The 19,476-nt window shown below is 42.5% G+C and overlaps 1 protein-coding gene across 2 annotated transcripts in view; it reads right to left on the reverse strand.

Annotated features, from left to right (window-relative positions):
* LOC140211749 (neuromedin-K receptor-like) overlaps positions 1-10,778 on the reverse strand; it is a 68,873-nt gene extending 58,095 nt beyond the window's left edge. For both annotated transcript variants that reach the window (XM_072281884.1, XM_072281883.1), the window contains exon 1: positions 10,268-10,778. In XM_072281884.1, coding sequence (XP_072137985.1) covers positions 10,268-10,701 — 434 coding nt within the window. In that variant the 5' untranslated portion in view covers positions 10,702-10,778. The remainder of the gene's footprint in view (positions 1-10,267) is intronic.
* Positions 10,779-19,476: the final 8,698 nt, after the last annotated feature.

Here is a 19,476-nt window from a genome sequence, read left to right on the forward strand (position 1 = left end):
CTCTGCCTCTCCTACTGAAGACAAATAGCGTATGTCGTCTTCATCAAATTTTCCACCTATGCTGCTTCATTCAGGAGCTACTGATTTGTACACCATTGTAACTTTACTCTGCAATTCTCTCTAGACTCCTGCCATATATGATAACCTTTGGCAGGCCATAACCTTGTTAGACTTGCAAAAATATATGACTTCGTACTTTTCCAAATTAAATTCCATTTGCCATTGGCCCGCCCAATTTATTAAATGATCAATATCATTCTGTGATGCAAGATTATCCTCGTCATAACCAACAAACCTACTAACGTTTGTGTCATTTGCAAATGTATTAATTATACCTCATATATTCATATCTACGTTATTACCATATACGACAAGTGCCCCAGCACTAATGCTTATGGTACACTACAGTTCACAACCACTATCTGTCTTCTATTATCAACACAAATCTGCCAATTTGCCAATTTGCCAATTTGCCTTAAATTGGAACAGCCAAAGGGATACTATCTACCTTTCTCTCTCCTGATAGTCACTCAATTACCCATGTCCTGTACATAGGCATAACTACCTCTTTGTATGTCCAGGAAATCAATCCCTCAGCCTCTGCAATGATCCAGAGTTCATCCAACTCCGACTCCAGCTCCAGTTCCCTAACAGTCTGCATGAAGCTCCAGCTGGATGCACTTCCTGCAGGTGTAGTTGTCAGAAATACTGGAGGTCTTACCACATCCCAGGAGAGGAGTATTCCACTATCCTGACTGTCATTCCCACTACTCTTACTGTGCAATAAGAATAAAAAGAAAGAAACCTAGAATAAGAATAAAAAGAAAGGCAGCATCAATGGAAATGAATAAACAGTTGCTGTTTTGGGCCAAGACTCTTCTTCAGGAATGCAATAGAAGGCAGAATTAAAAATAAAATTAAAATGGAAGGCAGAAATAAGAATAAAAAGAAAGAAAGAAGCCTCTCCTCGCCAAAGCCTCTGCTCCAGACTTACACTAGCCCACTGCAACAATGACCTCTTGACTTAAACCTAACTACTCACTTTTGGCTCCTGCCAAGTACCTAATAAGCCAAATCATCTAAAGCTCTGCCAAAATTCCCAACACGTGCTGCTCCCTTTTTAAAACTCCGTCTTAATCACCACATGTAACAACTCGCTTAACATCAAGCATCATCAAAAATCCTGACAGGTCCCACTCCCACTCACTTTAAATCTCATACTTACCCACCACAAGCAACGGCTCACCTGATCTCAAGCTCTGCTGAAGGTCGTCGGCGGAACTCATCAATTTCATCATCTTTGCCACCACCTTCCACCCTAATCTCAGATTTACCTGTACCAGCTTTGATCTCTCCCTCAACCCCTTACTGCTTTCCACAGTGGCCACTCCTTTCATGACTTCATTTCTCCTCATCTCTCTTCTCCCACTTCTACCCATCCACTGGCACTTTCTTCTGCAACCATAGGAGGTACCTCTTCACCTCCATCCAGGGACTAAACAGCCCTTCAAGGTGAAGCAGAGATTCAACAGCATCTGTCCCAAATTAATCTATTGTAGATGCTCACGATGTGGTCTCTACATTGGTGAAACCAACCGTAAGACTAGATGTCTATTTTGTGGAGCACCTGCGCACTTTCCTCAGCAGCCACCTCACGATTCTAGTTAGATGTCATTTCAATTCTTCGGCCAACTTCTGCAATGACTTGTCTGTCCTCTGCCTTCCCCATTTCTATGGAGTAACCCCTAGTGAAACTTGGAACATCATCTCATATTCCAATTTCAGGTAACTCACACCTTTGGTGCTCTCCTTCCACACAAACTCATCTGATCATCTAATTTTCTTCTTTGCTTGTACACTGCTCCCAGTTACCTCTCTCCCTAGCCAGTTTCCATCCAGCCATCATCCCTTTCCAATCTGATTCCATTACTAGCCTCTGCCCCACCTCTCACTCGTTTTCTATATAGAGGCAATCTCTCCTCAGTCCTGAAACAAAGTTTTGACACCAAAATATTAACTTACACCTTTTGCTCCCACAGATGGTGTTTGACATGCTGAATTTTTTCAGTCTTCTGTATTTTTGTTCCAAATTCTAACACCTACATTCTCTCTGCCTTGTTATTAAATATCTCTACCATGGTCTCAGCAATTTTCTCCTTTGCTTCCCATAGCATCAGGGATCCTATTTGGCCCTGGAGACTTAGCACTTTTATTCCTGCTGAGACATCTGAATTCAAATGAAGTTGTCAACTTCAATTGAAAAAAAAGTCATTAAAAAATCTTAAGTGCATAATTATTTGCATTGCTTAATGCCATTTAGCGTTTTGATGAATGTAAGGAGGAATGGGATTCAAGAGGGCATTGCTTCGTGGATTCAGAATTGGCTTGCCCACAGAAGGCAAAGAGTTGTTGTAGACGGGTCATATTCTGCATGGTGACCAGTGGTGTGCCTCAGGGATCCCTTCTCTTCATGATTTTTATAAATGACCTGGATGAGGAAGTGGGTGGATGGGTTAGTAAATTTGCTGATGGTGCAAAGATTAGGAGTGTTGTGGATAATGTGGGGGGCTGTCAGAGGTTACAGCAGGACATCAATAGGATGCAAACCTGGGCTGAGAAGTGGCAGAGAGAGTTCAACCCAGATAAGTGTGAGGTGGTTCATTTTGGTAGTCAAATATGATGGTAGAATATAGTATTAATGGTAAGACTCTTGGCAGTGCGAATGATCAGAGGAATCTTGGGGTCTGAGTCCATAGGACACTCAAAGCTGCTATGCAGGTTGACTGTGTGATTAAGAAGGCATATGTGCATTGGCTTTCATCAACCGTGGCATTGAGTTTAGGAGCAGAGAGGTAATGTTGCAGCTATATCGGACCCTGGTCAGACCCCACTTGGAATACTGTGCTCAGTTCTGGTCGCCTCACTACAGGAAGGATGTGGAAGACATAGAAAGGGTGCAGAGGAGACTTAGAAGGATGTTGCCTGGATTGGGGAGCATGCCTTATGAGAATTGATTGAATGAACTCGGCCTTTTCTCCTTGGAGCGTTAGAGGATAAGGGGTGATCTGATAGAGGTATTTAAAATGAAGAAAAGCATTGATTGTGTGGATAGTCAGAGGCTTTTACCCAAGGCTGAAATGGCTAGCACGAGAGGGCACAGTTTTAAGGTGCTTGGAAGTAGGTACAGAGGAGATGTCGGGGTAAGTTTTTTTACGCAGAGAGTGGTGAGTGCGTGGAATGGGCTGCTGGTGATGGTAGTGGAGGCAGATACAATAGGGTCTCTTAAGAGACGCCTGGATAGGTACATGAAGCTTAGAAAAATAGAGGGCAATGGGTAACCTTGGGCAATTTCTAAAGTAAGGACATTCGGCACAGCATTGTGGGCTGAAGGGCCTGAATTGTGCTGTATGTTTCTTAGAATTTTAATTAAAACTATTTAAAATTGTTTATTCCTTTCCCCCTGTATGAACTTTGTCTGTACTTTGTGCTGTTTCGGTGAAGCAGCCAGCATCCACCCTGGACATTCCCTCTTCGTCTAATTCCCATCGGGAAGAAGATACAAAAGCCTGAAAGCATATAACATCAAACTCAAGAACAGTTTCTATCGGACTCCTGAGAGGACTTCTTATATGATAAGATAGACTCTTGACCTCACAATCCACCTCATTATGACCTTGCACTTTATTATTTACCTGCTCCGCACTTACTCTCTGGGTTTTACACTTCGTTCTGTATTGCTACACCTTATTCTACCTAGGTGCACTGTGTAATGATTTGATCTGTATGAAGAGTATGCAAGACAATCTTTTCATTGTATCTTGGTATGTGTGACAATAATAAACCAATACTAAGACCAATAAATGGTTAAATGGCCCTTGACATTCAAAGGCTGTCCAAAATCTAATATGGGTTTGACAATTGTCATTTGAGTGCTAATCATTATTCAGTGCTCACAGATGACACTGAGAACACTTGGTCATAAGGAGTGTGGTCACAGAGCAGCACAGGCAGACACTGATGAATAGGTAGGATCAAACCTTTCTACTAAACTGTATACTCACTCTAATGTAATATGACTGCCCTTTATCCTGAGATAGCCCAATATTTTATCATTCACTTCTGTCATCTTAATCTCCCTTCAATACCCTTTCTCTAAATATCTTGTGTGTTACTGTCCATATTTACCAAATATTGGGATTTCTGGAGCTATGTTCTTTTCTCTCGTTATCCATCAATTTTACTCCAGGATACTTGTCATCAAAGTTGTAGGACTGCTCTAAACTATTTTGCGATTTTGTGTATTTTTCCATATTATGGACAAAACCAACTTGTGGATGTCTCCATGCGTAACCTGAAAATAACCTATACGTGCAATAAGTGGGCTATGAGGAATGGCTGGAGAGGCTCAACTTGCACCTTCTGGAATTCAGAAGAGTGAGAAGTCATTTGATGGAGACAAGATCCTGAGAATGCCACATCTCAGAACTTCCTTTCAGCCATGGGAAAACTACATCTCAAGAGCTTTCTTCCAAGTTGCTCAGCACACTAATGTGAATAAAAGTACTTTATATACACAGATTTAAATTTTGACAAGTCCACTGGGTACAGTAACTGTAGCTTCACAGTATTGTAATGAATGGAGCTAATAACAGCAAATTAGCATCCTTGCCTAGATGCAGTGATACAAAATCATGATCATAGGGTAAATGACAAGGTGTTTCCTTGTGTAGTGATCATTCATAAATCATGTTTAAAAACAAGGCATCGACCGCTATAAGCAAATGAGGCCATTTCTTTTTCTGTGAGGATGCTTGTAAATCTTTGGACTATTTTACCCCAAAGAATGGTGAAGTCAGAATTTTTGGACAAAGGGTTAGGGTTAGGGTTGGGGTTAGGCAGATGGGAATGCAATGCAGAATTGAGCTTCTGGTCAGATCAGCCACAATGAACCTTTTAAATGGAAGAGCAAAGCAGACTCGAAGGATCAACTGGACTTCACTCTCCTAATTCAGACATTTCTATGAAATCAAGCATGTTTTTAACTGGGTCACTAAGTGAAAATTATGATTAACAAATCATTGCTCACAAAAGCTGCTAGAATATATTTTAATTACAATTCTCTCCATTAAGTGTTCCAAAGAATTATTAAATGTGAAAAATATCATTTCAGTTTCTATGTTAATGTAATGTACATTACATTATTATTTTGCGGATAATATATGAAATGTTAATTAAAATTTGCCCTTCATGATTTTAGTCTGTGAATTCTTCACTCACGTTGGTTACTTCGTTGATGATGGAACCAAGAACCTGATGTCCAATAGCAATCAAATGTTATAAATGGGAAAGTGAATGAACTTTGTTTTATAGCTGAAGAAATAAATCCAGGGCAATATCAAGGCAGTTGTTTTATCAAAGTAGGATATACATATCTCAGTAGAGAAATACAGCAGGGGATTAAAAAGGACATCTGTTACCTTGCTGTGAGTTTGGAAGCTGCACTTCCAGCACCTTCCTCCTCCAAACACTTGCAGTAATGATATACAGCTCTATGTATGGCAAAGATTTAAATCTTGTACCTTGACAGCTTTGAAGCACCAACTAAGTGGAAGCTGTTTTGCAACTGGTTATTTATGCTAAAGAATATTGTAGTTTGATGATCCATTTCCTTCTCTGCTGCTCTCAGTTAACGGAGTGGTATTATTTGCTAAAGTAATTGTTTTATTATATTGCAACATTGCTTCCTGCTTGGGAATTTCTTCCCGAGAGTCTTGCACAGATGTTGCATATTTTATGTCTATTCATTAGACACAAAATAAAGAATGCAAATATTATAGCTAATACATTTACTTGGCTGTATAAAATTTTAAAGTTAAGTTGTATCAACTAGCTGACAGTTGTTACACACAACTGTTCATAAATTGAAAGATTTTTTGCAATTTATTGATTTGAAGTTGTGTCACCATTCCTTTTCAATATCAGTTTGTTGACTGTCACTAACATTACAAAGTCCAGAACCTACTACTGCTTTATTTACTTTAAGTAAAATTACAGTAAAAGATACAGCCGTTGTTCAGTGCATGATATACCATGCACAGGCAGGAGACGATGTCAGATATTGTTGTCACTGCAAGTCTGTATTGCATAATTTAACAGCCCAACCAGCCAAGCTGATAGTTAAATACAAAGCAGAATACTTCGAGGCAGGGTGGAAGAAGAAATTACTTGAAACCAGAACTAATCATGAGACACAAGCAACCAATATAATTATGACACTCCACCCATGTTTACTGATTGTTATCACAGTAGCTGCAGACCATGGGATGGGCACTGTGCTTCTAATTGCAGAACAGATTTCTTTGAACACAGGGAAGGAATTGCTGGATTCTGTTCAAACACTGTAATACTGAGGCTAACAATATAGCGAGAAGAGTCCCAGAGCACTAAAACAGGTCCTTTACCCCTCTTGGTCCACGTCAACTGTCTGTACCTATCTATACTAACTTACCATCTATACTAACTTACCATCTCTATCTATCTATACTAACACTGTTTCTACCTATCCATACTAACTTACCGTCTGTACATATCTATACTAACTTACCATCTATACTAACTTACCATCTCTATCTATCTATACTAACTTACTGTTTCTACCTATCCATACTAACTTACCGTCTGTACATATCTATACTAACTTACCATCTCTACCTATCTATACTAACTTACTGTCTGTACCTAACTTAGCCTGACATGTTCATCACCACTCCCCGTTGTAATGACTCCGATGCCACGCTCTATCCCATAATGTTTCAAGTCCTCTTCAAGATACTTCTTAAATGTTGCAGCAATACCTGCCTGAACTAATCTCTCACAAAGATGTCAACCATTTTTCTCAAGTCCCCTTTTGATTACTATCAGTACATTTGTTTGTATTGGACAACTCTAAAATCTATCCGTCTTCCTCAGCCATGGAAGCTCCAGTTGTTGCAATATTCACAGCCTTTTGAGGCGGGAGAACATATTCTGCTGACATTTTTGGGTGAAGAGTTTTTATTATTCTCTCCATAGTAGTTTAGTGTCGCCTAAGATTATTTTGCTGTTTTAGGTTTCCTCAAATTAACTTCCTTGGATCACTGTATTTACTTTGCTTTCCCTACCAATTTAATTTCACCCCTGTCAACTCATCACTTGCTAAATTGGTTTCGTCTTTAATTACTTAAATATTCTTTCTCAAGTTAAATGTAATGTTCCAGATGGATGATTTTATTGTCAGATGATGATGCTGATGACGTTACAAAGGGTTGTAATATATTTGGTGGATTTTCCCATGAGTGTATTCATCAAATTACTTACATTTGCTCTCTTTACATTTTCTCTTGGTTCCTTAAGATTGTTCTAGCCGTTTGCTAATAGGGATAAGCTCACACTAACTATTAAATGTTTCCAATGGCGTGCATCTCAAATGGTCTCTGACAACCAGCTCCAGCTCCTGGCCTTCACATGTGGCTTAGCTACTAAGCCCACTGGAACCATTTCTACTGACAGGAGAAGCAACAAAGACGCGGTACTGATGCCAAAAGACCAGACACTTCGAGCAGATGGGGCTCTTCAACCATGGTTGGCAGCTCATCTAGGAGAAGGAAATCTCTGATCTTAAACCTCCGCTGCCTTGCAACTATACCCTCTCACAGGGAAGGCTTCGGGAGTAAACACTTTAGAAAAATTTGGAGCTGGAGTCCCTAAGGCAGTCCTACGTTGACTGCTGTGACGCTGCTGGTGCCAAACTGTACTGGTCTCTGCTGGTCCTTTGAATTCATTAGCTGCCTGGAAATGGGAAGCCTGCTACATGGACAACAGCTTGCTGTCTATATCATACTACCCTGGCTTGTATATCGCGTAGATTGCTGGAACGTAATATCCTGAGGCCCTCAAGACATACCTTTCCCCTTCAGCATTCGGTTCCTTCCACAACTCTCTGTCTCAGTCTGATATCCACACTAATTCCTACTTCTCTCAGCAATTCCTCATACAACAGCAGGAGATACAATGGCCTCCGTTCATGGAATGAAAGCTCTCCTTATTCCTGTGCTCAAAGTATGAAAAAAAAACAAACATAAATTGAGTGACCACTTTGCAGAACATTTCTGTTTGGTCTGAAAGGGTGGCTCTGAGCTTCCAGCTGCTTTTCATTTGAATTCGCCATCTTGCTCCCATTCTGATCTGCTTTTGATCTCTTACACCATTCTGACAAGGCATAAAATAAGTCTGGGGAACAGCACCTAATCTTCCATGGAGGCATATGATAGTCCTTGGTGCTTAACAAGAACTTCAATATTAAATAACTAGCCTTTCCAGTTTATGGCAGAACTGGAGAGTTGTAATACAGTACAAGGTTATCAGCCTCGAAATTTTTGCTCACTCCACTATTCTTTCCTGTTTACATTTCAGATAAGATCATCATCCAGTTTCCAGAAACCTCTCCAGATCACGTTTCCATTATGTTTTTATCCCCTTTTCCAAATAATGCAGTTTAGTTGCAACACATACAAAATGCTGGAGGAACTCAGCATGTTGCCTTCTCTTTCTCTCTCCAACACACACACACACACACACACACACAGACTCTCTCTCTCACTCGCACTTTCTCACTCTCTCTCACACACACTCTCTTGTTCTCTTTCTCTCTCACTCTTTCTCACACACACACTCCCTCTCACACAGTCTCTCACACACTCACACACACACACACACACACACACACACACTCAATCTCTCTCACACACTCTCACTCACTCTCTCACACTCTGTCACTCGTTCTCACTCACACACACTCTGTCACTCTCTATCTCATTCTCTCTCTCTCCCTATTCTGCCTGTCTTTACATCTCCTAAATGTAGTGATTATGTTTGATGCCACCATTTCCCCTGGCAGTGAATCCAGATATCAACCACTCTCTGTACAAAAATCTTACTCCTCAATCCTTCTAAATCTCCTTCATCTTTCTCTTAAAACTACTGCCACTTGTTTTTGATACCCACACTGGAGTGGAGGTGTGCGGTGTGTGTGGGGGGGGGGAGGGGAGGAGATTCTAATTATTGATTCTACCCACGCCTCTTGTAATTTTATATACCAGATGTCTATCAGGTTGCCCTTCAGCCCCGATCCTTCAGTGAAAACATACCTCTCCTTTCTCCATAACTAAAATCATTCAATCTGAGGAATATCCCGGTGACTCTGCTTTGTAATCTCTCCAATGCAATATCCTTTCTCTAACGTGGCACGCTGAACTGCACAAAATACTCCAAATGAAGCCATACCAGTGCATAGTAAAGTTGTAAACTAACATCCCAAATTGTATGCCACACCTCTGGGCAAGCTTGCCATATGCCTTCACCAGCCTATTGACTCGTGCTACCGCTTTCAGGAAATGATGGACCCGGACTTTCAGATGTAACTGGTCATTCCTTGGGGCTTTGCCATTTACTGTATATGTTCTATCTCTATTTGACATTTCACCAAGTGCATCACCTCGCACTTATTGGCATTACGTTTCCCCTGTCAACTATTATTCTCTCTCGCAAACCCTGATTCGTGTACCTACCCACCTAAGGAAGAACTCTCCGGCAGACAGCGCGGGCGGTCAGAACTAACCCTGGGTCACCGGCGCGGAGGCGGCAGCTCTACCCAACCTCTTCCACTCGGGTCTGGTAAAAGTACTCACTTGCTGACGGATTGTAACTTGATCACAATTAGGGCTATCTAAGCGTGGTGAAAGGGCTGCGGATCGGGCAATACTTTAGGATGAAGTTTCAAAAACTTGTTGTCGAGATCACCGAGTTACAAGAATTTCCAACGACCCAACTGTCGTCGGTGTGTATCAGTCAGTGGCGGCGTCCGGATAACTGCAGAAACCATCTGCGCTCCTTCTTCAGTAGCCCAGGAGGACTGGAATTTTAAATATACTTGCAGTGCTATTTTGGACACGTATGTGACCAAATACGATCTAATTTCGCCCTAGCAAATGCTTTGAGGACGATCTCGAACCACCCTCCCCACCCCTCACCTCCAACTACCCCCTTTGGTAGTCCTGGTTTGCCCCACCCATTCGCATGCTATGGACCCAGTACAGCATCAGGAACTGACCCCCGAGACATACCCTGAGGTCTTGCATTGAGAGGCTACTTTAGATCTTGAGGACATAAACTACCCCTATACATGAAGGGGTGCCAGACCTGTGTGTCTGACGCTGGCTGGCGGGGTTACCTGTCCACAGCAATAGCTGTCATGGAATAGATGCTGGCGAACATGGCGGCGATGGGAAAGAAGTTGTGGAAGCGGCAGTAAGTCTCTCCGAAATACCAGTCGTTGTGAACGGCATAAATGAAATTGATCAAGGTGTTGAAGGCGGCCACAGAGGCGTCCGAGAAGGCGAGGTTGACCAGGAAATAATTGGTCACCGTCCGCATCCTCTTGTGAGCCAAGATGATCCAGATGACAACGAGGTTGCCGAAGACGGCTACTGCCACAACCGAGCCGTAGGTGATGGACCAGAGCGCGATCTGCCAGAAGGGCTGCACGAATATATTAGTGTTGTTCCCATAGGTAGGTATCTCCGGGGAAGGTCCCTTCTGGGTGTATCCGCTGTCCTGGCTGCCGTTTCCCCAGAGTCCAGTGAAGTTCGGTGTCAGTGTTCCCATCCCGGCAGCGCCGTGCGCCCACCAATCTCCGGTGGTGCCAAGGGAAGGGAACGACTTCCCTCTGCTGCACTGAAGTGGAGCAGCTAGACTCCGGCAGCGCGGCAGCTCCCGGTTCTTTTAATCTCTGTGGGGAGGGGTGGGTGCTTCGTGGGTTGATGCAATCGAACAGTCAGAGAAGGGATAGGCTACGATCCACCGCAGCACACCCCCGACCGGTGCTGGGCAGGCACACCCAAACCCGGAGAAACCGGGCGAGCGCGGGGAGCGGGCAACTTCGCTGCCGCCAACCTGTTGCTCCGATTGAGCCGAATGAAAGGACTAAATGCAATCCCAGCAAGAGAGAACAGTTCTTAAATACAGACTCATCATCTCCTTGAGATGTCACAGGGTGGATCACAAACAGCCCGTGGAACTGGCACGCCGTCTGTCTCACTTCTCCATTCCAAGTCTCACATCGTATTGCCTCCGTCCACTAGATCACTTTGTTTTAAACAACGAATTGACAGTTGCTTAAATTTGGACGAATTCCTGCAGGGCTGGTTCGCCGGGGTTCAAGACGTGATTTCAGGTTGAGCTGTGCAAACGGGACTGGTGAAGGAACGGCGATCTTGACATCTACCACCATTCAGTCTCGCCCTTCACACAGGAATGTCATTACTCGAACCTGTCCCCTGAATCTGCTCCACCGCACAATACCCTCTGAACCTTCTCCTCCTACCCGTCTTTGCCCATTACCCCGCTCTGTATCGCAGTCCTGAAAGCTCCAACTTTTCCCGCAGACACACGGATCGAGAGGACACTGCGAGCTCACGACCTCCCTTTAAAAATATCCTTTTCTCACAATTCTCAACAGTCATTTAAGATTGTTGTATAAGGACACACCGAGTTTGTGTTGATTGCCACGGAAGCAATCCCATTGGTCCCATTCTTTCACTCAGTTTACCATTAACCCACACTAAAGTAAGGGAGGGAACCTCCCTCCCTCCCCAAAGTAAACTACGTTCGTCAATTAACCGGTGTACTCATCTGTAGGATAAGGAAGGTATTGGAATTGAATTTATTTAAATCTTACATTCGTTCCACAACGTGAGCGAGTAAAAATCTTTGCGTTATTACTCTGTTGCAATGTGCAGACGTATGAATTTAAAAGTCTTATGGCTTGTAGAAAGAAGCTGGCCCGTAGCCTGTTGATCCTGGCTTTAATGCTGCGCTACTGTTTTCCAGATGGAAGCAGCTGGAACAGTTTATGTTTGGGGTGACTGGTGTTCCCGATTATCTTCCAGGCTTCCTTTATTCAGCTGCTGCTGTAAGTGTTCTCAGTTCACATCCACAGATGCGCTTGGCTGTCTGTACCGCTCTCTGCAGTGCCCAGTGATCAAGGTTCGTGCAGTTCAGTTCCCGTACCAGGCGGTGATACAGCCAGTCAGGATGCTCTCAATTGTGCCCCCTTAGAAGCTCTTAAGAATTTGGAGGCGCATGCGGAATTTCTTCAGTCGCCTGAGCTAGAAGAGACACTGTTGTGTGCTTTTTTTTTGCCACACAGCCGGTGTGCACAGTCCAGGTGAGATCTTCGGTGATTTGTATACCGGGGAACTTGAAACTACTCGCCCTCTCAACTGCAGCCCCATTGATGTTGATCGGGCGAGCCCGTCTCCGTTCCTCCGGTAATCACGTAACGTGATACCTGATGAAGACTTATTTGGTCTGGGGGCAAAGATACCAAACCCAGACAGATCCATTATCAATCTCTACATTCCCACAGCTCTTTCAACCATCCTTGCTATCACGTATTCTTCTCGAAGAATTACATTCTTCTCCTAATGTTTCCTTCCCTGCGATATTTACTCCATTGACAAGATGGTTCACACAAGTGCCTCTGCGATGTCTTCCTTCTTTCCAAACCATGCTTTGCTCTCCACCGTAGTGGACCGGGCCGTTGACTGCATCTCAGCTATTTCTCACATTCCTATTTTAGGGAGTACCTGCATTCAGTCTACAGGGGCAATTTAAAGCTTCCTGTTGCCTGCCATTTTGATTCTACATCTTACTACCACTTTGACATCCATCTGTGGCCATCTGCACTGTTCTAACAAAGCCAACATAAGCTTAAGCAATTGTACAGCAGATTCTGCCCAGGGACTTCGTAACCTTCCTGACTCACTACTGAATTCTAAAACTTCAAATATCTTTCAATCTCTGTCTATTGTGCCTACTCTATTGTGCCTATTGTCTTGTTTATTATTTATTGTAATGCCCGCACTGTTTTGTGCACTTTATGCAGTCTTGGGTAGGTCTGCAGTCTAGTGTAGTTTTTGTGTTGTTTGACATAGTTCAGTGTAGTTTTTGTATTGTTTATGTAGCACCATGGTCCTGGAAAACATTGTCTCATTTTTACTATGTTCTGTACCAGCAGTTAGAAACATAGAAACATAGAAAATAGGTGCAGGAGTAGGCCATTCGGCCCTTCGAGCCTGCACCGCCATTTATTATGATCATGGCTGATCATCCAACTCAGAACCCTGCCCCAGCCTTCCCTCCATACCCCCTGACCCCCATAGCCACAAGGGCCATATCTAACTCCCTCTTAAATATAGCCAATGAACTGGCCTCAACTGTTTCCTGTGGCAGAGAATTCCACAGATTCACCACTCTCTGTGTGAAGAAGTTTTTCCTAATCTCGGTCCTAAAAGGCTTCCCCTCTATCCTCAAACTGTGGCCCCTCGTTCTGGACTTCCCCAACATCGCGAACAATCTTCCTGCATCTAGCCTGTCCAATCCCTTTAGGATCTTATACGTTTCAATCAGATCCCCCCTCAATCTTCTAAATTCCAACGAGTACAAGCCCAGTTCATCCAGTCTTTCTTCATATGAAAGTCCTGCCATCCCAAGAATCAATCTGGTGAACCTTCTTTGTACTCCCTCTATGGCAAGGATGTCTTTCCTCAGATTAGGGGACCAAAACTGCACACAATACTCCAGGTGTGGTCTCACCAAGGTCTTGTACAACTGCAGTAGTACCTCCCTGCTCCTGTACTTGAATCCTCTCGCTATAAATGCCAGCATACCATTTGCCTTTTTCACCGCCTGCTGTACCTGCATGCCCACTTTCAATGACTGGTGTATAATGACACCCAGGTCTCGTTGCACCTCCCCTTTTCCTAATCGGCCACCATTCAGATAATAATCTGTTTTCTTGTTTTTGCCACCAAAGTGGATAACTTCACATTTATCCACATTAAATTGCATCTGCCATGAATTTGCTCACTCACCCAACCTATCTAAGTCACCCTGCATCCTCTTAGCATCCTCCTCACAGCTAACACTGCCACCCAGCTTCGTGTCATCTGCAAACTTGGAGATGCTGCATTTAATTCCCTCATCCAAGTCATTAATATAAATTGTAAACAACTGGGTTCCCAGCACTGAGCCTTGCGGTACCTCACTAGTCACTGGCTGCCATTCTGAAAAGGTCCCGTTTATTCCCACTCTTTGTTTCCTGTCTGCTAACCAATTCTCTATCCACATCAATACCTTACCCCCAATACCGTGTGCTTTAAGTTTGCACACTAATCTCCTGTGTGGGACCTTGTCAAAAGCCTTTTGAAAATCCAAATATACCACATCCACTGGTTCTCCCCTATCCACTCTACTAGTTACATCCTCAAAAAATTCTATGAGATTTGTCAGACATGATTTTCCTTTCACAAATCCACGCTGACTTTGTCCGATGATTTCTCCACTTTCCAAATGTGCTGTTATCACATCTTTGATAACTGACTCCAGCAGTTTCCCCACCACTGACGTTAGGCTAACCGGTCTATAATTCTCCGGTTTCTCTCCCCCTCCTTTTTTAAAAAGTGAGATTACATTAGCCACCCTCCAATCCTCTGGAACTAGTCCAGAATCTAACGAGTTTTGAAAAATTATCACTAATGCATCCACTATTTCTTGGGCTACTTCCTTAAGCACTCTGGGATGCAGACCATCTGGCCCTGGGGATTTATCTGCCTTTAATCCCTTCAATTTACCTAACACCACTTCCCTACTAACATGTATTTCGCTCAGTTCCTCCATCTCACTGGACCCTCTGTCCCCTACTATTTCTGGAAGATTATTTATGTCCTCCTTAGTGAAGACAGAACCAAAGTAATTATTCAATTGGTTATGGTTGAAATGACAATAAAAAGTGACTTGACTTGATTTGACTATTAGAACTGGTCATTGTTGTTGCAAGTCACCCATCTGTAACATTGCTCACTGTTTCCAACGTGGAGTTTCCAACATTGCTGCCTCTCTCCCAGAGGAGCCAAATCATTTTTACGCTCGATTCAATGTCGCCAACACTGAGACCCCAAGGAGAGCTGCTGACGCGACCTGCATCTTGGTCATTGCTGAAGCTGAAGTACGCAGGTGTTTCCAACGAGTGGGCAGTCGCAAGGCTGCGGGACCGGACGGCATTCCTGAGCAGGTACTTAGAGTGTGCACAGCACAACTGGCAGGTGTGTTTGCTGACATTTTTAATCTCTCCCTCTCCCAGTGTAGAGTGCCCTCCTGCTTCAAAACATCTAACATTGTTCCTGTACCTAAAAAGACCAAGGTAACATGTCTGAACGACTGGTGCCCTGTTGCACTCACCTCAATAATAAGCAAATTCTTTGAGAGGCTGGTCAAGGGTTACATCTGCAGCTTGCTACCACCCACACAGGACCTCCCTACAATTCACCTACTGACACAACCAATCAACTGATGACACAATAGTCACAGCCCTACACACCATCCTTACACATCTGGAGAAGAAGGATGCTTATGTGAGAATGCTGTTCTTGGACTACAGTTCAGCATTCAACACCATAATTCCCACCAGGCTCGACAAGAAACTCAGAGCTCAGAGACATCATCCTTCACCCTGCCTTGTGTAGCTGGATCCTGGACTTCCTGTCAGTTCACCGGCAGGTGGTAAGAATAGACTCCCTCCCTCCCTCTGCCCCTCTGACCCTCAACACAGGTCCCCCTCAGGGGGCTTTGTCATAAGCCCCCTCCTGTACTCTCTGTATACCCATGACAGTGTCGCCACCCACAGCTCCAATCTGCTAATTAAATTAGCTGACAGCATTACACTGATTGGCATAATCTCAAATAATAATGAGGCAGCCTACAGAGAAGAAGTCACCACCCTGATACAGTGATGTCAAGAAAACAACCTCTCCCTTAACTTTGCAAAACCAAAGGAGCTAGTTGTGGATTACAGGAGGAATGGAGATGGGCTAACCCCTATTGACATCAATGAATCTGGGGTTGAGAGGGTGAATAGCTTCAAGTTCCTCGACATACACATTACCGAGGACCTCACGTGGTCTGTACATACCGGCTGTGTGGTGGAAAAAAAAAGCACAACAGCACCTCTTTCACCTCAGACACTTGAAGAAGTTTGGTATGGGCCCCCAAATCCTAAGAACTTTCTGCAGGGGCACAATTGAGAGCATCCTGACTGGCTGTATCACTGCCTGGTATGGGAACTGTACTTCCATCAATTGCAGGAACATGCAGAGAGTGATGCAGAGAGCCCAGCGCATCTGTAGATGTGAACTTCTCACTATTCAGGACATCTACAAAGACAGGTGTGTAAAGAGGACCTGAAGGATCATTGGAGACATGAGTCACCCTGATCACAAACTGTTCCAGCTGCTACCATCCGGGAAACAGTACCGCAGCATAAAATCCAGGACAAACAGGCTCCAAGACAGTTTCTTCCACCAGACCATCAGACTGATTAATTCATGCTGATACAATTGTATTTCTATGTTATATTGACTGTCCTGTTGTACATACTGTTTATTATAAATTACTATAATTTGCACATTGCACTTTTAGATGGAGAAGTAATGTAAAGATTTTTACTCCTCATGTATATGAAGGATGTAAGAAATAAAGTCAATTCAAATCACTCTGTTAGCAAAGAATAGAGTTGCAGCATGTTTCTACAGCCCTGCATTTAACAACTTTTATACTTCCTTGTTTGGGTTGTCACTCCCTAACTACCCTTATTTCATACTTCTTGTTCGTTTTCTCTTTTTCTAACTACCCCATTATCCCATTCACCGAAAAATATCTACACCTTATTTCTGGCTTCACTACATCAGAGATATCCCCCTTATCCAATCCATTACATCCCAACCTCTTGAAATTTAAAACCAACTCATTTTTTTTAGTATTCCAGAGGTTTCTTGATTTGAAATGTTTACTTTGTCTTACCTTCCACAGATGCTGCCTATCAAATGTTGCAGTGTTTTCCGTTTTCATGCCTAGAGCTTTATTTCTACCTGATCCAAACAGGGTGTTATTTATCTCAATTATTATTTGTGGGACTCTGACCCTTAGTTGTCTGCAATAACTGTTAAATGTCATGAACACATTTTAAAGATAGGTAAATAACTGTGATACACTTGGGAATTACCCAAGAAAATGATGAGGCTTTTTAAAAAATATTTAAGATTATTTCTTGCTAGAACTGCACAGAATTTGTTTATAGAAATTACATAGTATGTATTATTTTGCAAATATTTTTTATCCAATAAGAAAACATGAAATCACTGGGGTTCTCAGAATCAAATCTATGCTGCAGAAAGATGTACAGGGTTGCTGTGAACTTACTGCATTTCCTTTCTTGATAATAATGATGTAGTTTCAGGAATTCAGTTCATGAATCATTGGCATGGTAGCATACTGGTTAGCACAACACTTTACAGTACCAGTGGCATGGACTCAATTCTCTGTAAGGAGTTTGTATGTTCTCCCCATGAAAATATGGGTTTCCTCTGGGTGCTCCAGATTCCTCCCACTGTTCAAAGAGATTAACTGGGAATTATCCTGTGATTAGGCTAGTATTAATTGGGGGATTTTCGGGCAGTGCAGCTCGAAGGCCTGGAAGGCCTATTCCATGCTGTATCTCAATAAATAAATAAAAAATTAAATCATAAGATCTGCACTTTTTTATTTCCAGAAACAATTGCTAGAAGTAACTTATAAGAATTTGCTGACTAAATGAGGGAAGTACAGCAGTTTCATCAGTGGCTAATTTAATACGATCAAGAGCTGAAATAGTCTCAAAATATAACCAGAGAGTAGCCTGCAGGGGGAATTAGTATATTTGTTGAGTCTTTTCATTTTTTACACCCATTGACTTAAATCCTATGCCATGTAGCTGAACAAATTGCAACTCTTCATAGCAATGAAATAAACAGGTCTGACCTCCCACTACTTGTCAATTTTTGGAAGAAGAATTGAATACTCATATTTTCTTATGACACAGAAGTAGGCCATGCACCCATCAAGACCATGCTAGCTCTCAGAGAAGTCCTATTTCCTATATGCATATGTAGTTAGTTCATTCTTCAGTTATTGTTTGATTTAATCATATAATGTCCTGGGGGGGGGTCATACAAAATGGATGTGAAGAATATGTTTCCTCTTGTGGGAATATCTGGGACTTGCGTCACTTTAAATGTAAGGAATCACCAATTTAAGACTGAGATGAGGCTTTTTTGCTCTCAGTTGTGAGAGACAAAGATCTTTGGAAGCTGATGCTAAATATTTTTAAGGCACAATTAGAAAAATATTTGATAATAGATAATGCGACATCGAAGTCATGAACAGATTACTCATAATCTTATTAAACGAAACAGGGAGCAGGCTCACGCACCCTAGTGATGTAACCTTGCTCCATATTTGTTATGTTCATGAAGGGATAAATCAGGAAAAGCTTTTTCCAATCCTCTCTGCAATAATTTCATCACACAGAAGAACTGCAGTGCAGATCCCAGGGTTAATACTGAAAATGCTTACATTGCAAAAGCAGACTGCAGTCCTGTTTTGTGTTTCATTGAATGTATACATCAGAAATATATCTACTTGAGGTGGCTATGATGACGAAACAGTAGAAACAAATGATTTCCGCTTTTGGAGGAGTACAGAACAAATGAACCTCATAGAAACAGTGAAGTAACTTAATTATGGGGTCAGGCACTCGTTCCTTCATAATGTACTGAAAATCTGGAACACTTTCCCAGGGCTATTGAGCCTTGGTTAGCTGAAAATGTCAAAACCAAGGTTGACAGATCTTTGTTGGGCAAGGATTCTGAAATCCAATCCTTGTTGAGCATGATCATTGAACAGCCTTGCAGAATGTTCATTGACTCAGAATGGAATGGTGCTGTACAGTATTCTTTCCCTTCTGCACCTTGAAACCACTGCACAATTCACCTTCCTTGCCTTTACTAAGAACGAGCCTTAATTGGGGCAAAGTCCCTTGACATCTTGTACTATGGCTTGATATTAATAACTTACATATGCCATAGTGGGTCTGATTCTTCCATGTTAACAGCTCACACGCACTGATGCTTCCCCTCATTCATGCCAGACATCAGCAATCATTCCACGGTCAAACTCACTTAGATCACTTTTCTTCCCTATTCTGAAGTTAGGTCTGAACAGCAACTGAACCTCTTGACCATGTCTGCATGTTTTTATGCCACATGATTGGCTGATTAGGTTTCTGCATGATGAGCAGGTGTACAGGTGTACCTAATAAAGTAGCCACTGATTGTACGTTGCTCGTAACAATGTACCTCTACATACATTTGTAAATCTCCCATCTCACAAACTGCTCATCTCTCATGATTTTCATGCATCAGAGTCACTAGAGTTATTTAGTAGTTAAATTAAAATAAGTAGTGCAAAGAAAAAAACAGAAATAAGAAAGTACTGAGTTACTGTTCA

This window comes from Mobula birostris, chromosome 17, assembly GCF_030028105.1.
Source record: "Mobula birostris isolate sMobBir1 chromosome 17, sMobBir1.hap1, whole genome shotgun sequence".
Taxonomy (NCBI): Eukaryota; Metazoa; Chordata; class Chondrichthyes; order Myliobatiformes; family Myliobatidae; genus Mobula; species Mobula birostris.